At 40.4% G+C, this 15,195-nt stretch overlaps 1 protein-coding gene across 1 annotated transcript in view; it reads left to right on the top strand.

Annotated features, from left to right (window-relative positions):
* The window catches only part of LOC117553469 (dynein heavy chain domain-containing protein 1-like), a gene marked incomplete at its 3' end in the record, with an annotated part of 59,115 nt that overhangs the window by 11,361 nt on the left and 32,559 nt on the right, over positions 1 to 15,195 (top strand). The window contains exons 6-16 of the mRNA XM_034227403.1: positions 2,125 to 2,379; positions 2,911 to 3,048; positions 3,403 to 3,502; positions 3,682 to 3,896; positions 5,477 to 5,720; positions 6,429 to 6,586; positions 8,447 to 8,572; positions 8,661 to 8,937; positions 9,086 to 9,213; positions 13,211 to 13,409; positions 13,489 to 13,580. Coding sequence (XP_034083294.1) covers positions 2,125 to 2,379; positions 2,911 to 3,048; positions 3,403 to 3,502; positions 3,682 to 3,896; positions 5,477 to 5,720; positions 6,429 to 6,586; positions 8,447 to 8,572; positions 8,661 to 8,937; positions 9,086 to 9,213; positions 13,211 to 13,409; positions 13,489 to 13,580 — 1,932 coding nt within the window. The remainder of the gene's footprint in view (positions 1 to 2,124; positions 2,380 to 2,910; positions 3,049 to 3,402; positions 3,503 to 3,681; positions 3,897 to 5,476; positions 5,721 to 6,428; positions 6,587 to 8,446; positions 8,573 to 8,660; positions 8,938 to 9,085; positions 9,214 to 13,210; positions 13,410 to 13,488; positions 13,581 to 15,195) is intronic.

Raw genomic sequence — 15,195 nt, 5'->3', positions numbered from 1 at the left:
ACTTCAGCAGGAACTTAAGCTGACCACTTTGATACCCATCACGGATTTTAAACTTATTTTAAAAAAGCTGGAGAAATCATCTGTGGGTGTTTGCACCTGCTATATCTGACCGTATGGATTTTAATGACTACTTTTTTACGATGTTGTATTTTAGTGTTGCCTCTGTGTTTAGTGTCCTGTCTGTCTGTAACTTTGTGTGGTAGTGTTACCACTGACAGGTCTCTCTTGAAAATGAGATCTTGTGTCTCAATGAGATCTACACCTGTATAAATAAAGGCTAAATAAATATTAGACATATGAAGAAGTTAAACTTTGAACATCCATGACTTAAACACTTGATCCAGGATCAAAGCCACAGAGCTGCACCTGCAAGGTGAACACAGCTGGGAACAGAACAAGTGTTTGAATGCGTACATTAACAGCTTTATGATATCACTGCCGTCTAAGACACCATCTGACTTTCATTACATTTGACTCCAGTGTTTCCTCAACTTAATGTGTTGCTTAAAATAATACTTCTGCATCCAGTCTGTGACGCTGTGAGTGTTGCACGGCCAGATACGGCTCAGCTGACTCAGATCAGGAGATGATACATTATGAAGTGATATGAATGAAAATGGGACACATCAACGTCTGCACTCACAGTGCCGCGGACTGTACGTAATGTTACTTTGATCCGGTTACTTATGTTGTGGCAGATATTTCAGTAAGCTTTCTTAACATAATAGTATAATAATGTTATAATAGTCAGATTGCTCTGAAGATGGAGGTGATATTCTATTCATTTTCGCGTTCACACAGTCGGTGATTTTGGCCGGCCGTCTTTCCTGCAACGGCACTTTAAACTGTATTTCCTCCGCACACTGAGCTCTGATTGGTCAGCAGGCGGTGCTTTCACTGAGTTGATCTGGAACCTATCCTGCTCCGGAGCAGGCTAGGTTCCAGCATAAGTTATCTAACCCGCTAAAAAGTGAACCAGCTTCGTAGGACCTGAAATCCCTGAAGTTAGCTTGCTAAACGAAAATCCTGATTCGTAGTATAGGCCCCAGGTTAGCCGCACAGCATAAGTTACCATGGAGATCTAGCCCGCTAAAAAGAGAACCAGCGCCGTAGGACCGGAAACTCAGAGTTTACCCTGAAGTTAGCCCGCTAAGCGAAAATCCGGCTTCGTAGTACAGGCCTCTGGTGAGGGAGGATCTAATCTAACTTGTTTCTCCCTGCAGGTGAAGGAGGATCTAATCTAACTTGTTTCTTCCTGCAGGTGAAGGAGGATCTAATCTAACTTGTTTATCCCTGCAGGTGAAGGAGGATCTAATTTAACTTGTTTCTCCCTGCAGGTGAAGGAGGATCTAATCTAACTTGTTTATCCCTGCAGGTGAAGGAGGATCTAATCTAACTTGTTTCTTCCTGCAGGTGAAGGAGGATCTAATCTAACTTGTTTCTCCCTGCAGGTGAAGGAGGATCTAATCTAACTTGTTTCTCCCTGCAGGTGAAGGAGGATCTAATCTAACTTGTTTCTTCCTGCAGGTGAAGGAGGATCTAATCTAACTTGTTTATCCCTGCAGGTGAAGGAGGATCTAATTTAACTTGTTTCTCCCTGCAGGTGAAGGAGGATCTAATCTAACTTGTTTATCCCTGCAGGTGAAGGAGGATCTAATCTAACTTGTTTCTTCCTGCAGGTGAAGGAGGATCTAATCTAACTTGTTTCTCCCTGCAGGTGAAGGAGGATCTAATCTAACTTGTTTCTCCCTGCAGGTGAAGGAGGATCTAATCTAACTTGTTTTCTTCCTGCAGGTGAAGGAGGATCTAATCTAACTTGTTTATCCCTGCAGGTGAAGGAGGATCTAATTTAACTTGTTTCTCCCTGCAGGTGAAGGAGGATCTAATCTAACTTGTTTATCCCTGCAGGTGAAGGAGGATCTAATCTAACTTGTTTCTTCCTGCAGGTGAAGGAGGATCTAATCTAACTTGTTTATCCCTGCAGGTGAAGGAGGATCTAATCTAACTTGTTTCTTCCTGCAGGTGAAGGAGGATCTAATCTAACTTGTTTCTCCCTGCAGGTGATCTAACTTGTTTCTTCCTGCAGGTGAAGGAGGATCTAATCTAACTTGTTTCTCCCTGCAGGTGAAGGAGCACAGCTACAGGACTCAGCAGGAGCTGCAGCTGCACCTGGAGTTCAGCCTGAAGCCGAGCAGAAGCGTTGAGCCGCTGCACCGCCAGCTGCTCCACCAGCAGCAGCTTCTCTCACAGCTCAGCAGGTCTGAGAGCGTCCTGCAGAGGCTGGGCAGCTTCTCTGCTCTCATCAACACCATCACCGTGCAGAGCATCATCTCTCTCATCACTCAGGACCTCACTCAGTTCACCAGCAGAGTCCTGAAGGTGAGAGGGGGGCTGCATTAACCGCTCTTACTGAATTACAAATGAATAACTTTGTCACTTTTCAGCTTTCACCAGCAAATGATATATACAACACGTTTTATTACTATGGAATCATGAAGAAAGCATCAGAAAGACTACATATTTCAATTCAAGGCTTTATTGTCATTTATTCAGTAGCTACAGTGTAGATATGTCCACAGTGCAACATATATACTATAGGACAAATAAAACAGATACACTAGTGCAAGGCAATAGAAATAAAATATAAATAGTGCAAGAAGAGTCTATATACAAGTACATGGAATATGATATATTAGATACATAATTTGAACAGATGAATGTTTATGGATGTTGTTTCAAACGTGCAGGTGTTTAATAGTCTTATTTCCTGTGTCATGAAACTGTCCCTGAGTCTGGTGGTTTTAGTTCTGATGCTGCGGTTCCGCCTGCCAGACGACAGCAGACGATGAATTTAATGAACATGTAATCATGTAATAAATGAAATGCTGTTTGTGTGTTTCTGTGTGTTAGAGAGGTGAACTTGAGGGCTGTTTGTTCCACACTGAGCTGAGTCTCAGGGATGATCAGCTGACGGTGGACCCCCCCACACATCTGCTGCAGGAAGCTGTGAGCGGAGCCATACTGACTGTAAAAGACTCAGTAATACAGGTAAATCACAGTGTGTGTTGTTAGAAATATAACTGCATTATCCATCCAGTGCAGCCGCATCAAAGAACCACTCCGTATGTCCTCTATAAAGGGATTTCAATCTTATATCAATTTTGACTTTTTCTTCGAATTTTGAATTCTTTTTCAGAAATCAGACTTTTTCTCATAATCTAATTTTTTTTCTCAGAATTTTGACTTTTTTCAGAATTTTAACTTTTCCTCAGAATTTGTATACATTATATGTTGAGTTGTGGGCACTGGATACATGTCATGTAAATGGATGTGTCTATGGGTCAAAAGTGAGAGCACAATATATTATCTCTCTTAAAATGTTTGCTTCTTCTTCTGTGGTAGATGTGTGATTCTTGTGGACTCTTCCTGGAGATCAGCAACACTTCTGATGTCTCTCAGGATTCACCCTCTGACCTCACATGTATTGAGCATCATATCACAGGTAGTAGCAGTGCAGTTTCTTCTAGTTTTTTTTATTTGACTGTTTGGATTTCACTTCATTTGACCCAAGCTGCAGTATTCATATAAAAAAGTGACTTAACCCCACCCATCGTCTCTAGTTCCTGTTGCTGCATGCATGCATGTGATTCTAAACATGTCTCCCTGTGTTGTGGTTCTCAGGGGAGGATACCAGCGGTGAAGAGTGTTGCTCCTGGAGGTTGCACAGAGAAGCGTCCTCTCGCTGGCTGCAGCTGCAGAAGCGAACCTCTCTGCTGCTGCAGGGCCGCCGGCTGCACGGCTGCTTCTCCCCCCTCACCCAGAGCCAGCTGCAGCAGCAGATCCACATCCACATCCTCACAACACAAGCTGAGGAGGAGCAGGCCGGCGTCATGCAGGCAAGACATTCTACTTTAATACTGACAAAATGTCTGTCATGTCAGAAATGTCAGAAGAGGTGGTGTCCAGCCTCTTGAGATGTCCTGTTTCCAAAGTGCTGATTCTCTGTCTGTTACTTTAGATGAAAATAAGCAGCCACGCCCCACGCCCCTCGCCCCTCAGAGAGATTTGGTTAAAAATAACACATTAGGCGCTTTCACACCGGAGTACTTTTCCCAGGAACTATCGGAACTATTCCTGGGAAAAGTACTCCGGTGTGAAAGCGCCTAACGGTGCTCTAGGAGGAGAGTCAGGGGGGGGCGGGGGGGTTACCTTGGTTGATTATTGGCTAATGCAGCGGTTCCCAACCTTCTTCAACTCAGGGCCCACTTAACAATCACATTTCATTTTGCGGCCCACATTCAACCATTAACAATACGGAGGCTACATAAAGTTCTGATTGGTCAATTCAGAACATGTGACACGTTGTCCAGTAGAACAGACCGCTGTCAAGGACTGAAATGACCGTTGCTAAGGAGGGTCAAGAAAGAGAAAGGAAAAGAGGTTAAAAGGAAAATAATAATAATAAAAACATCTATATTGATTCTGACTCTTCTACATCCAACTCACAGATGAGTTTTTAGAAGTGAAGACATGGTCATTTGTTCTGGGAATGTCATTCTCGAACCTGAGACCTGAAAACCAGGCTCAGGGCTGAACAGGTTAAGAGAGGTTTAGCGAAAAACAAACACTTCTGGGGTCATTTGGGTGCATTTTCCATATCTCTGGCCCCCTCAGTCGATTTTGATGATTGACATCTCTTTTGAACCGTTAGAGCCAATAGAATCGAGGGGAAGTTCCTAAAATCCATCCAAACATTACCCATTGGTGAATGAGTGCTGCGCAGCCAGAATGCCCAAATCGGAAGCTGTCATAGCAGCTATATATGAAAACTCCGTCATTGACATTCAAATGGAATGATGGATTATCAGTAATCATCTCAGACACATTGGATGACCCTTCAGCAGCGTTTTATAGTTGTAATGCCATTGAACACAACTTTTGATCAGAAACAGCAAAAGGTAAGACAAATTGGCCGTGTTTGCTCCGTGAAGCTACGTGGTGTGATGTCTGGGTTTGCTTCCCCTTTCGCGAGTTTTGATTGCTCAGTGATGATACTTATATATAATCTGTGGAATCTCAGTTTACTAATCAAATGTTTTCGCTCAGGGCTAATTCAGAGCCTTTGTTATTACCCTTGTCTTTTGTTTAGCCAAAAATGGTTAATATTGTCTGAAAGCTGAGTTTCTTCCCGTTAAGTGGATATGACACATTCATAGTTTATTAAATGTCAAGAAGCCCTCAGACGCTGTTTCTTGCAAGATGTTGCGTTTTGCCCCCGGTACCGGGGACATTGAAAACTGGGATGTTTTCATAATTTGTAACTATTTTCTGACCAAGAAAATCATCAAGAAGATTATTTGATTATAATTCATTACTTTAGTCAACTTTGATTGGTTTTAAATGTGCTTTAAAGAGTTGTTAGTTAACATGAACCTGTTGACTGGCTCATGGGTTCTCCTCTGTGTTCTGTGGACAGGAAGCAGACCTAGAGATCCAGCAGCTGTGTGAGAGCTTCTCCTGGTTGGTGGACATTCATGTGTTCATTAGTGAAAGGAGTGTTTCCTCTCTGGACTCCCTGAAGGATCAGCCTGCTTCACAGTACCAGGATCTGATAGAGAAGACCCGCTGCCTGACAGAAAGACTCTCCAGCGTCCCCTCCTCCGTCTCCACCTCCAACCAGCTGATCAACATCCAGTGCAGCCGCATCAAGGAGCCACTCCGTATGTCCTCTATAAAGGGATTTCACTCTCATAAAATACAGATTTATGTTCAAGAAGCTTTCCAAGAAAACATTACTCAGGCCATCAATTATTTTGACTTTTTTCTCAGAATTTTGACTTTTTCTTATAATTTAGAATTATTTTCAGAATTCAGATTTCTTTCTCAGAATTTAGATTTTTTTCAGAAATCTGACTTTTCCTTAGAATTTTCTCACATTTGGACTTTTCTCAGAATTATGACTTTTTCTTAACATTTTGAATTTCCCTCATAATTTTGATTTTTCTCACAATTTTGAATTTTTTTCCAAATCGTTACTTTTTCCAAAATCAGACTTTTTCTTAGAATTTTGTGCTGAAATCTGACTTTTTCTCATAATGTAATTTTTTTAACCTGAAATTTTAACTTTTTCTCAGAATTGTTACTTTTTCTGAAATCAGACTTTTTCTTAGAATTTTGACTTTTTTGCAGAAATCTGACTGTTTCTCAGAATTTTTTTATTTTTTCAGAGATCTGACTTTTCCTTAAATAGAATCAGAAACCAAGTTTATATCTTTGATGAAAGACTGAAATATTGGTAAATTATAGAACATTAACCATTTATAAGGACATGTGGTAAGATCTGACAGCTAATGGATGTATCAGTATTAATGCTGTATCCATTATGTATAAGCTATATCTTTTAAATGAATACCTTCTGTTTTTTTAAGAGCAACAGCTGAGGTTGCTAGAGGAGAAACTGCAGCAGCAGCTGGTGCAGCAGATCCAGATTCTCTCTGAAAACGTCTCATCAGACCTGCAGAGATATGCTGCTCGACTCAGGACAGAACCAGGAGACCTGCAGGAGCTCTCCACATATGCTCTCATGGTAGAAAACACCCTTTACTCTTACATAGTTCAAATAGATTTCCAGTCATGCAAAAGAGATGAAATATTCCAGGAAAATAGTTTGCCTAGTTCCACCTCTGCAGGGTTGGTAGAGCTTCAGATCCTCTGAGTCTCTTCTTTTAGTCACACTTTCATTGAATTATTCATCCCAAAAGGCTCTGTGTTTTTAAAGTGTTCTGAATTTAGATCCATCGTCAAAGAATGAACGGTATTCAGGTCTTTAAAATGGTATTTAAAGAAACACTAGTGCTTTCTTGTGTAACTGCAGGAGTTGAACTTTTGAGATGATGGGTTGTCAAACAGTTTTAAAATAAAGTATCACGTCAGAGTGAGAGTTTGTAGTTTGGTTATATTTCACCTTATCTTGACCCTCTCCTGTAGAGACTCGCATTCACCTCCACATGTCAACACTTGTCAAGGAATACTACATACTCTTTAGCATATTATTTTACCCACCTGATATTAGAGATTTGATGATTTCTGATTCCAAAACCAACACTTTGTTTTTGAGAACAACACTTTTCAAGGAGAAGGAAACTGATGTATTTTACCCAACATTATTTAATGGTCTAAGACAGGGGTGTCAAACTCAAGGCCCGGGGGCCAAATCCGGCCCGCAACTTGGGCCCCACTGCGGCCCCACAAGAGCTTGCAAAGAATATAATATGTTCATTATACGGTTACATGCTACTTTACAGAAGCATGTTGCCCATAAACTAAATGTCCCACAATGCATCTCAAATTTGACTTTTTTCTCAGAATTAGATTTTTTTTCTTTAAAATGTAACTTTTTTTTCAAAATGTCACTTTTTCTTGTTTTTCCAGAATTTGGCTTTTCTTTTAAAATCATATTGTGACATTCTCACTGAAAAGACTTGCAATTATTTGCCCTAGACTTCTGCTTTCAGACGTAGTTAATTATGAAGTTATTACCCTATCTGATAATAATCCAATGCAGAGGCAATCATGTAATATAATACATTATTTATATATATTACATATTTATATATGTATTTTAGTATAGTCTTAAAGTTACAACCGGCCCTTTGAGTGCAACCATTATGCTGATGTGGCCCGTGATGAAATTGAGTTTGACCCCCCTGATCTAAGAGATCTGAAAGTCACCAAGAACTGTAACTGTATAGCCTCTTCACCTTCAGATGGGTGTTAGAAAAGATATACTATATTATATTGCCATGTTATGTTTTGTGATACTGTAGCAACTTTTAATTCATATTTTACATGCAAATAATGACTCAGTCAATCCTTATGTATTGTGCGTTTGTGACATCTCAAAATATTGCAATGTTGTTAGTTGTAACTCTGATAAATTGCAAACATATTAAACATTTTCACTCAGATTTCATGCATATGGCGATTTCTTTGCCAACAATGTGACTGATTATTATACTGAGTTTGCTTCTGATCTGAAGGGTCGCCGGTTCAAGTCCCGACCAACTACAACCTTGCAACCTCTTCACTTTGGTGCCTCTATAAAAGTGCATGTGTATGTGTGTATACAACTACAGAGTGGGAAGCTTGGGGATTAACAAAGGGTCATCTTACAAAAAACATCCTCTAAATCACAGCCTTGCTTACAGTTATGCAATATATTTATTTATGTATAACCCCTGTATCATGATACTTATCACATCCTCAGATTTGTTTCCAATACACAGCCTTTCAAATTCAAGTTAAAAAAACTACAATGATGTCAAATGAATCTCCTATGCATGCCTTAATGCCAGGGGATTCACTGATTTAACATGCTGTAGTTTGTGAGGCAGGACAATCAATTAACATGACAACAAAAATGTTTTAATCTGGCTCATCATTTCAGATGAGGGAGTGTGTGAAGATGTGTCCTGACATGCAGAGACGTTTGGAGTACATTCACTCCCTCCAGGAAACTCTCTGCAAGAACTACAGGAAGATGACTGAACAAGAGGAGACTGTGAAAGAAAAGGTCTGCGCTGTTAGATTAGTAGGCTCATGCATTCATTCGAGAACATCTATTTTAACTCTACAGTGTGTGTGTGTGTTTCTTTGTTCAGATGCTGGCCTTGTGGGATGGCTTCATTCCCCTCCTAAAGGAAGCAGACATCATTGTGTCTTGTCGCCTTCCTTCAATGGCAAACGCCTTGGACGCCATGTTCTCAGTGTTGGCCTGCGACCTTAAAAACACCGTCTCTAAAGCTACAGCCGGACCCTTCATCGACCCGAGCCAGGAGGCTAAAGAGATGGTTTCCAGACTGAGCCTCATGTGTGTTCATGTGCAGAATCTCAACGCAAACCTGGAGCAACTGAGCAGCAAAAGTCAAAACCTACACGGTGAGATGATACTAATCATTTCTGTGATTTACTTCAAACAAGCTTAAGAACCGCAAAAAGCAATGTGGTGCGTTTGGTCCTATAACAACCATATTAAACAATGTTATATATTTAGAACATCTTGTCATGTTTTATTTCCTCCCATTAGAACATCCAAAGGATTTGTCCATTTTAACAGCCGATGTTCAGAGGGTCAAAGCCCGTAAAGAGCTGTGGGAGATCATCTCTGCGTACACAACATGGAGAGAAGAGTGGAAACAGCTGCTTCTCACTGAGGTGACATTTCAAATCCACCTCTGTAATTCACAAAATGGATGAATGACAAATGCACAAACAGACGTGGGAGAAGTACTCAGATCTTGTACTTGAGTAAAAGTAGAAGTACTCAGATCTTGTACTTGAGTAAAAGTAGAAGTACTCAGATCTTGTACTTTAGTTAAGGTAGAAGTACTCAGATCTTGGACTTGAGTAAAAGTAGAAGTACTCAGATCTTGTACAGTAAAAGTAGAAGTACTCAGATCTTATACTTGAGTAAAAGTAGAAGTACTCAGATCTTATACTTGAGTAAAAGTAGAAGTACTCAGATCTTGTACTTGAGTAAAAGTAGAAGTACTCAGATCTTGTACTTGAGTAAAAGTAGAAGTACTCAGATCTTGTAATTGAGTAAAAGTAGAAGTACTCAGATCTTGTACTTGAGTAAAAGTCGAAGTACTCAGATCTTGTTCTTGAGTAAAAGTAGAAGTACCAGAGTGTAGGAATACTCTGTTACAGTAAAAGTCCTGCATTCAAAAATGTTCCTCAAGTGAAAGTAGAAAAGTATTCTCATCAAAATATAGTGAAAGTAGCGACAGTAAAGTAGTCATTGTGCAGATTCAACCCAGTCTCATGGCATTTCGTGTTCACCAACACGATTTTTAATCTATTGATTCGTGTTCACCAACACGATTTTCCCCTTTTTTTCGTGTTGCACAGCACGATTTTAAAAGCAATGTATTTCTACTGGTAATGACGCTCATGGAAGCACGGCATTCGTTTGTGTCGGCTGCCCTTAAAGGCAATGTGAGCGTCCATTCTCATTGGATAACGGAGAATTGTACACCCGGAAGTAAGTATTCCCCTTACTGTTGATTGATTTTACAGTGATATCTGCACTACTCATCGACTAAAAAACACCAGATTATCCTTGTTAATTACACAACATTGATTGGTTTAAATTGTGTGCAATGCTTTTGTATTTTTCCCCTTCGATTCGGAGAAACAAATATTTTTTCGGAGTAAAGCATGGCAGAAGACACTACACTACCCAGAATCCCCAGCTATCGTTTGGACTACACCATGTGCTCTGTTTGACAAACCCTGTGATAGTCCTCAAGCTCTGTGATTGGAGAGTGTGCTCCGAGGGTTACGCAGAGCCTCGAACAGCACTTTAAATGGGATGGAACCACGTCAGACTGTCCAAAACTGGATTTGAACGGGTCCACCGCGTCCCCCCCTCCCCCACCCCGTCCCCAGAACTACACATGCTGGCTATTCTGTTTCGCAACATGTTCTGTATCTATGGCACGTCTCTACTGGGAGTTGTAGTTTTAAAAGACGTTTTCGTATTTCCCATAATAAGAAGTTGCCAGTATTAAACTGTGTACATCCCTGGAGGTTTAGGGGATAGGAAACACTCACATTTAAAACATATAATTAATAAATGGGTGAAAATTGCTTGTGCCCATAAGGGGCAGCATTAATATATATATACACACATGCCAGCTAAGGTCAGAAGAGCTTTATTTAACAGCTGGTCTTATGTTTGTGACCCCTGTTGTTAATTGATAACATTACATTACATTACATTAATTGATAAGCCTGAAACATGCACTTGTTAAGGTTCAGAGGCACATTTTGCAAATATGGCAGTAGCCATCTATCAGCTTAAGATAAGATACTTTAAATGATCCCAAGTTGGAACATTTGCGTTACATCAGCATGTGTAACAGTTAAATATGCAGTGGTGTTTATTTGTAAATCATTTAGTATAATCACACAAATTCTGTGTTTTATATTTAACAATTCTGTGTTCTTTATTTATTGATTGTTCAATACCTGACAAGGTATTGATGAATATGAAATATTGATGAAGATGAAATATCTACATATATCTTATAAGAGTATAATACATTATGTATAATATCAGTTAAAATAAGTGCTTCAACATAGTTAACATTGCTGGAGGTATGCACAAATATTGATAGATGTCTTGTAATGCGCTATTGAGGAACCTGCGACCCAAGTGTTTCATTCAATGCATAACTACACCATAGTTGTGTAGGCCTATATGATATGTCAATAAACCTTAGAAAATCTTGAAATCTTGAAAGGGATGTGCAAAATAGTTATTATATACAGTCTTTAATTAACTATTAGTAGAGAATAACGAGTAATTAATATACTTTATAGGGATCCTATTAATATCTAATAATAAAAATAATGAAATTCAATAACATGCTTTAACCACTAGGTGTCCCTTTATATCAGCTGTGCACCTTTATGGTGTAAATACAGCCTATCTACCAATTGGATCAAATATAAAAGTCAGCCGAATTAGTGTTGATACTGCAAGGAGACGTATTGTGTGAACATAAATGTAAGATGTTGTTTAATGGCTGATATATTTATGATCCACGTCACGTTTTCAGTTCCTCATGTTTGTCTAGAAGTCTTCTCATCAGGGCTCTATAAATTCAGAACTACGGCAGATATGTAATATGTAATGCAGCCGAACCGTGTATTACAATGCCGTTATGTGATGACTTTCAAAGAGAAAAGCAAGCACACTCGGAATAAAGTATTATTGTATTTTTTAAAAATGTTTTCGGTCTGTTTCCGGTATTTGTTAATAACGATGTGCTGTGAGATGTGAGACTGGAATTGCACAGGGGAAAATAACGTAGGCTATCTTTAGATTTTGTTAAACTAATATGTTTGAGCTGTGGACCAACACTATACATTGACGGGGAAGGGGGTAGCAATAAAGATAACACCATTAAACAGTTACACAACATAACAGAAATAATATCGATAGCAGCGTCCCTAGCAACCACCTTGGTAACAATGAAAACGTTATGGACGCAATTTCCTGAAGTAATCTTCGTAATAACTAGCAAACTAAAGATCATGTACATCCACTGCACACATAATCGGAAATAACAACTCATATTTCTCGCATCAAATGACATCAAAACGCATTTGAATGGCCAAACTAACTTTAAAATAGGCATTTTCCACCGAGAATAAAACGAAGTTCGGCCATGTTTTTTTTTTCTGCAGGGAGAAATTTGAAGATCACGTGACGTCAAACAGAGCACATGGTGTAGTCCAAACGATAGCTGGGGATTCTGGGTAGTGTAGTGTCTTCTGCCATGCTTTACTCCGAAAAAATATTTGTTTCTCCGAATCGAAGGGGAAAAATACAAAAGCATTGCACACAATTTAAACCAATCAATGTTGTGTAATTAACAAGGATAATCTGGTGTTTTTTAGTCGATGAGTAGTGCAGATATCACTGTAAAATCAATCGACAGTAAGGGGAATACTTACTTCCGGGTGTACAATTCTCCGTTATCCAATGAGAATGGACGCTCACATTGCCTTTAAGGGCAGCCGACACAAACGAATGCCGTGCTTCCATGAGCGTCAATACCAGTAGAAATACATTGCTTTTAAAATCGTGCTGTGCAACACGAAAAAAAGGGGAAAATCGTGTTGGTGAACACGAATCAATAGATTAAAAATCGTGTTGGTGAACACGAAATGCCGTGAGACTGGGTTGGCAGATTGGTCCATTTCAGAATAATATATATGATATGTTTTATAATGATTGATCATGAAAGTGTTCTCAAAGCTGGTGAAGGTGCAGCTAGTTTGAAGGACTTTGTATACTGCAGGGTAGCTTGTGGATTTACACTTAGACTTTATGTAGCAACCAGGGAAACACACCAGGAAATCCTCTTCACTCTTCATCGAATCGTGACCCCAAGAAATCGAATCGAATCCTGAGATTCCCTGAATCGTGCATCCCTATAAAACATGTACCTAATTGTCCTTTATATCTATGGAGGACCAAAGTACCATTTTAATAACAAGAGTATTGGCCTGGATCGTAGTAAATAAACAAAGATATTCCAAGCACTGTTTATAAAAGCGATAGAGTTAAGAAAATGTTGTTTTGCAATCACTATTGTCTATTTAAACCAACAAATCTGTTTGAATCTCTTCCTGTCAGGTAGTGGTGTCAGAAGCTCAGGGGAAAGTTGCCAAGTGGAAGGAGCGAACTTTGTCTCTAACAAGCATCATACCTACCCATGATGCAGTGCTGCAGCAGGCTTTAGGAAACCTGGAAAGTTTAGAGTATCACGTTGAGGTCATGGCCAAACTGCAAAGCCCAATGCTGACACACAGACACTGGAAAGACATTTTTGAAGGTCAGATACTTTGCCAATATTGTAACACATGCATTCATCCACAGAATATTTACCAACTAAAATACATTTATTCTGCCAGGCATGGGCCTGCGGTTTGTCCCAGAGAAGAAGGTGATTGTCGCTGAACTGACGTCTCTCCCTCTTGAAGTTCACCAGGAACTAATCAACAAGGTGAGAACAGGAGAGAGATGTACACACTGGGCTGTTTCTGATTCTACAATCAGGAAACTAAATTGCTGTTGATCCTAAATAGAGAGGTGGAGCAATGAGTCCTAAAACCAAGAAAGGTATCAGCATTTCATCACTTTCTGTCCCCGGGTCTGGAGGTCAATGGTTTTCTGGATGTGTTTTTGGTTGTTTTCTGGAAATCAGGCCTGTGGTTAACACAAGTTGAAGAGATTTTAACGTTTTGCTTATGATATATAATACGTCAGTAAATACTCCACTGGTTAATTTAAAAACAGAGGTTGCTAACAAGTGTCTAAATGAGACGACTAAACGTCATCACGCCCAACATTAGCCACCTTTAGCTTAGCGGTGGTGACGTGAAGTCATGTGACCGTGCTGTAGTTCCTTTATAGCCCAACATTAGCCACCTTTAGCTTAGCGGTGGTGACGTGAAGTCATGTGACCGTGCTGTAGTTCCTTTATAGCCCAACATTAGCCACCTTTAGCTTAGCGGTGGTGACGTGAAGTCATGTGAAGTCATATTCGACTCTGTATAATTGTTACTGTAGCTAAAACGGCTAAATCGCTTTTGAGAGATTTTAAATCTCAGATCTGCTCAGGCGAAACCTGCTTTACAGCTCTCAGCACTCAAGCCTGCATTATTAACATAGGCAGGGCCAGTCTATTGTCGCCCATCAGCTGTAGATAGTTAACTAATTAACTTCAGCTGTGAGAACTGAGCAATCAGGCGTCCATTTCGGGTAGCTCTTTCCTGGAGCGGCAGCTTCAGCGGCAGACAGGCTAAGACTGACAAAGACATTAGAGTCCTACGGGAGTAAGACTGACAAAGACATTAGAGTCCTACGGGAGTCACGAGGGAGGCAAAGAGGAGGCAAATCCTACTTTGATTGAGCTAAGTATCGTTGGCGTTTTTAATTTTTACTTTTGTTGTTTAGCCCCTCATGCTATAATCATGTGTATTTTCTCCATTCCTGTTCATGTGTCTTCTCGCAATTATCACTGGCCCCGTGTATCTCCTAATCGATATAACCGGCCTGCTCTCGTCTATCCCACGTGCTCCACTGAGATCCATCATCTAGTTTCAGGTGGCCTGTGGAACTGCCAGTCAGCTGTTCCTAAGGCTGACTTCATCTCTGGCTACGCCTCCCTGCAGTCTCTGGATTTCCTTGTTCTCACTGAGACCTGGATTACTCCATCCAACACATCCACCCCAGCAGCTCTCTCCACTGCATATTCCTTCTCCCATACACCCAGACCCACTGGCAGAGGAGGTGGCACTGGTCTCCTGCTCTCTCCCAAATGGAGCTTTTCCCTCTTCAAGCTATCTAACTTTACTCCTTCCACCTTTGAGTTCCATGCCGTCACAGTAACCCATCCTATACAGTTAACCATTGTTGTTCTCTACCGTCCACCAGGCGCCTTGGGGGACTTCTTGGAGGAATTAGATCATCTCCTCTCACACATCCCTGAAACTGGCCCTCCCGCTGTACTTCTCGGAGACTTCAACCTCCAGATGGGGAAGATAGACGAACTAACATCTCTGTTAACCGCCTTTGCTTTCTCACTCTCTCCGTCCCCACCGACTCATAAAGCTGGC

Source organism: Gymnodraco acuticeps, unplaced genomic scaffold, assembly GCF_902827175.1.
Source record: "Gymnodraco acuticeps unplaced genomic scaffold, fGymAcu1.1, whole genome shotgun sequence".
NCBI lineage: Eukaryota > Metazoa > Chordata > Actinopteri > Perciformes > Bathydraconidae > Gymnodraco > Gymnodraco acuticeps.
The sequence above is the reverse complement of the archived record's forward strand: the minus strand, read 5'-3'. Positions and strand labels throughout refer to the sequence as shown.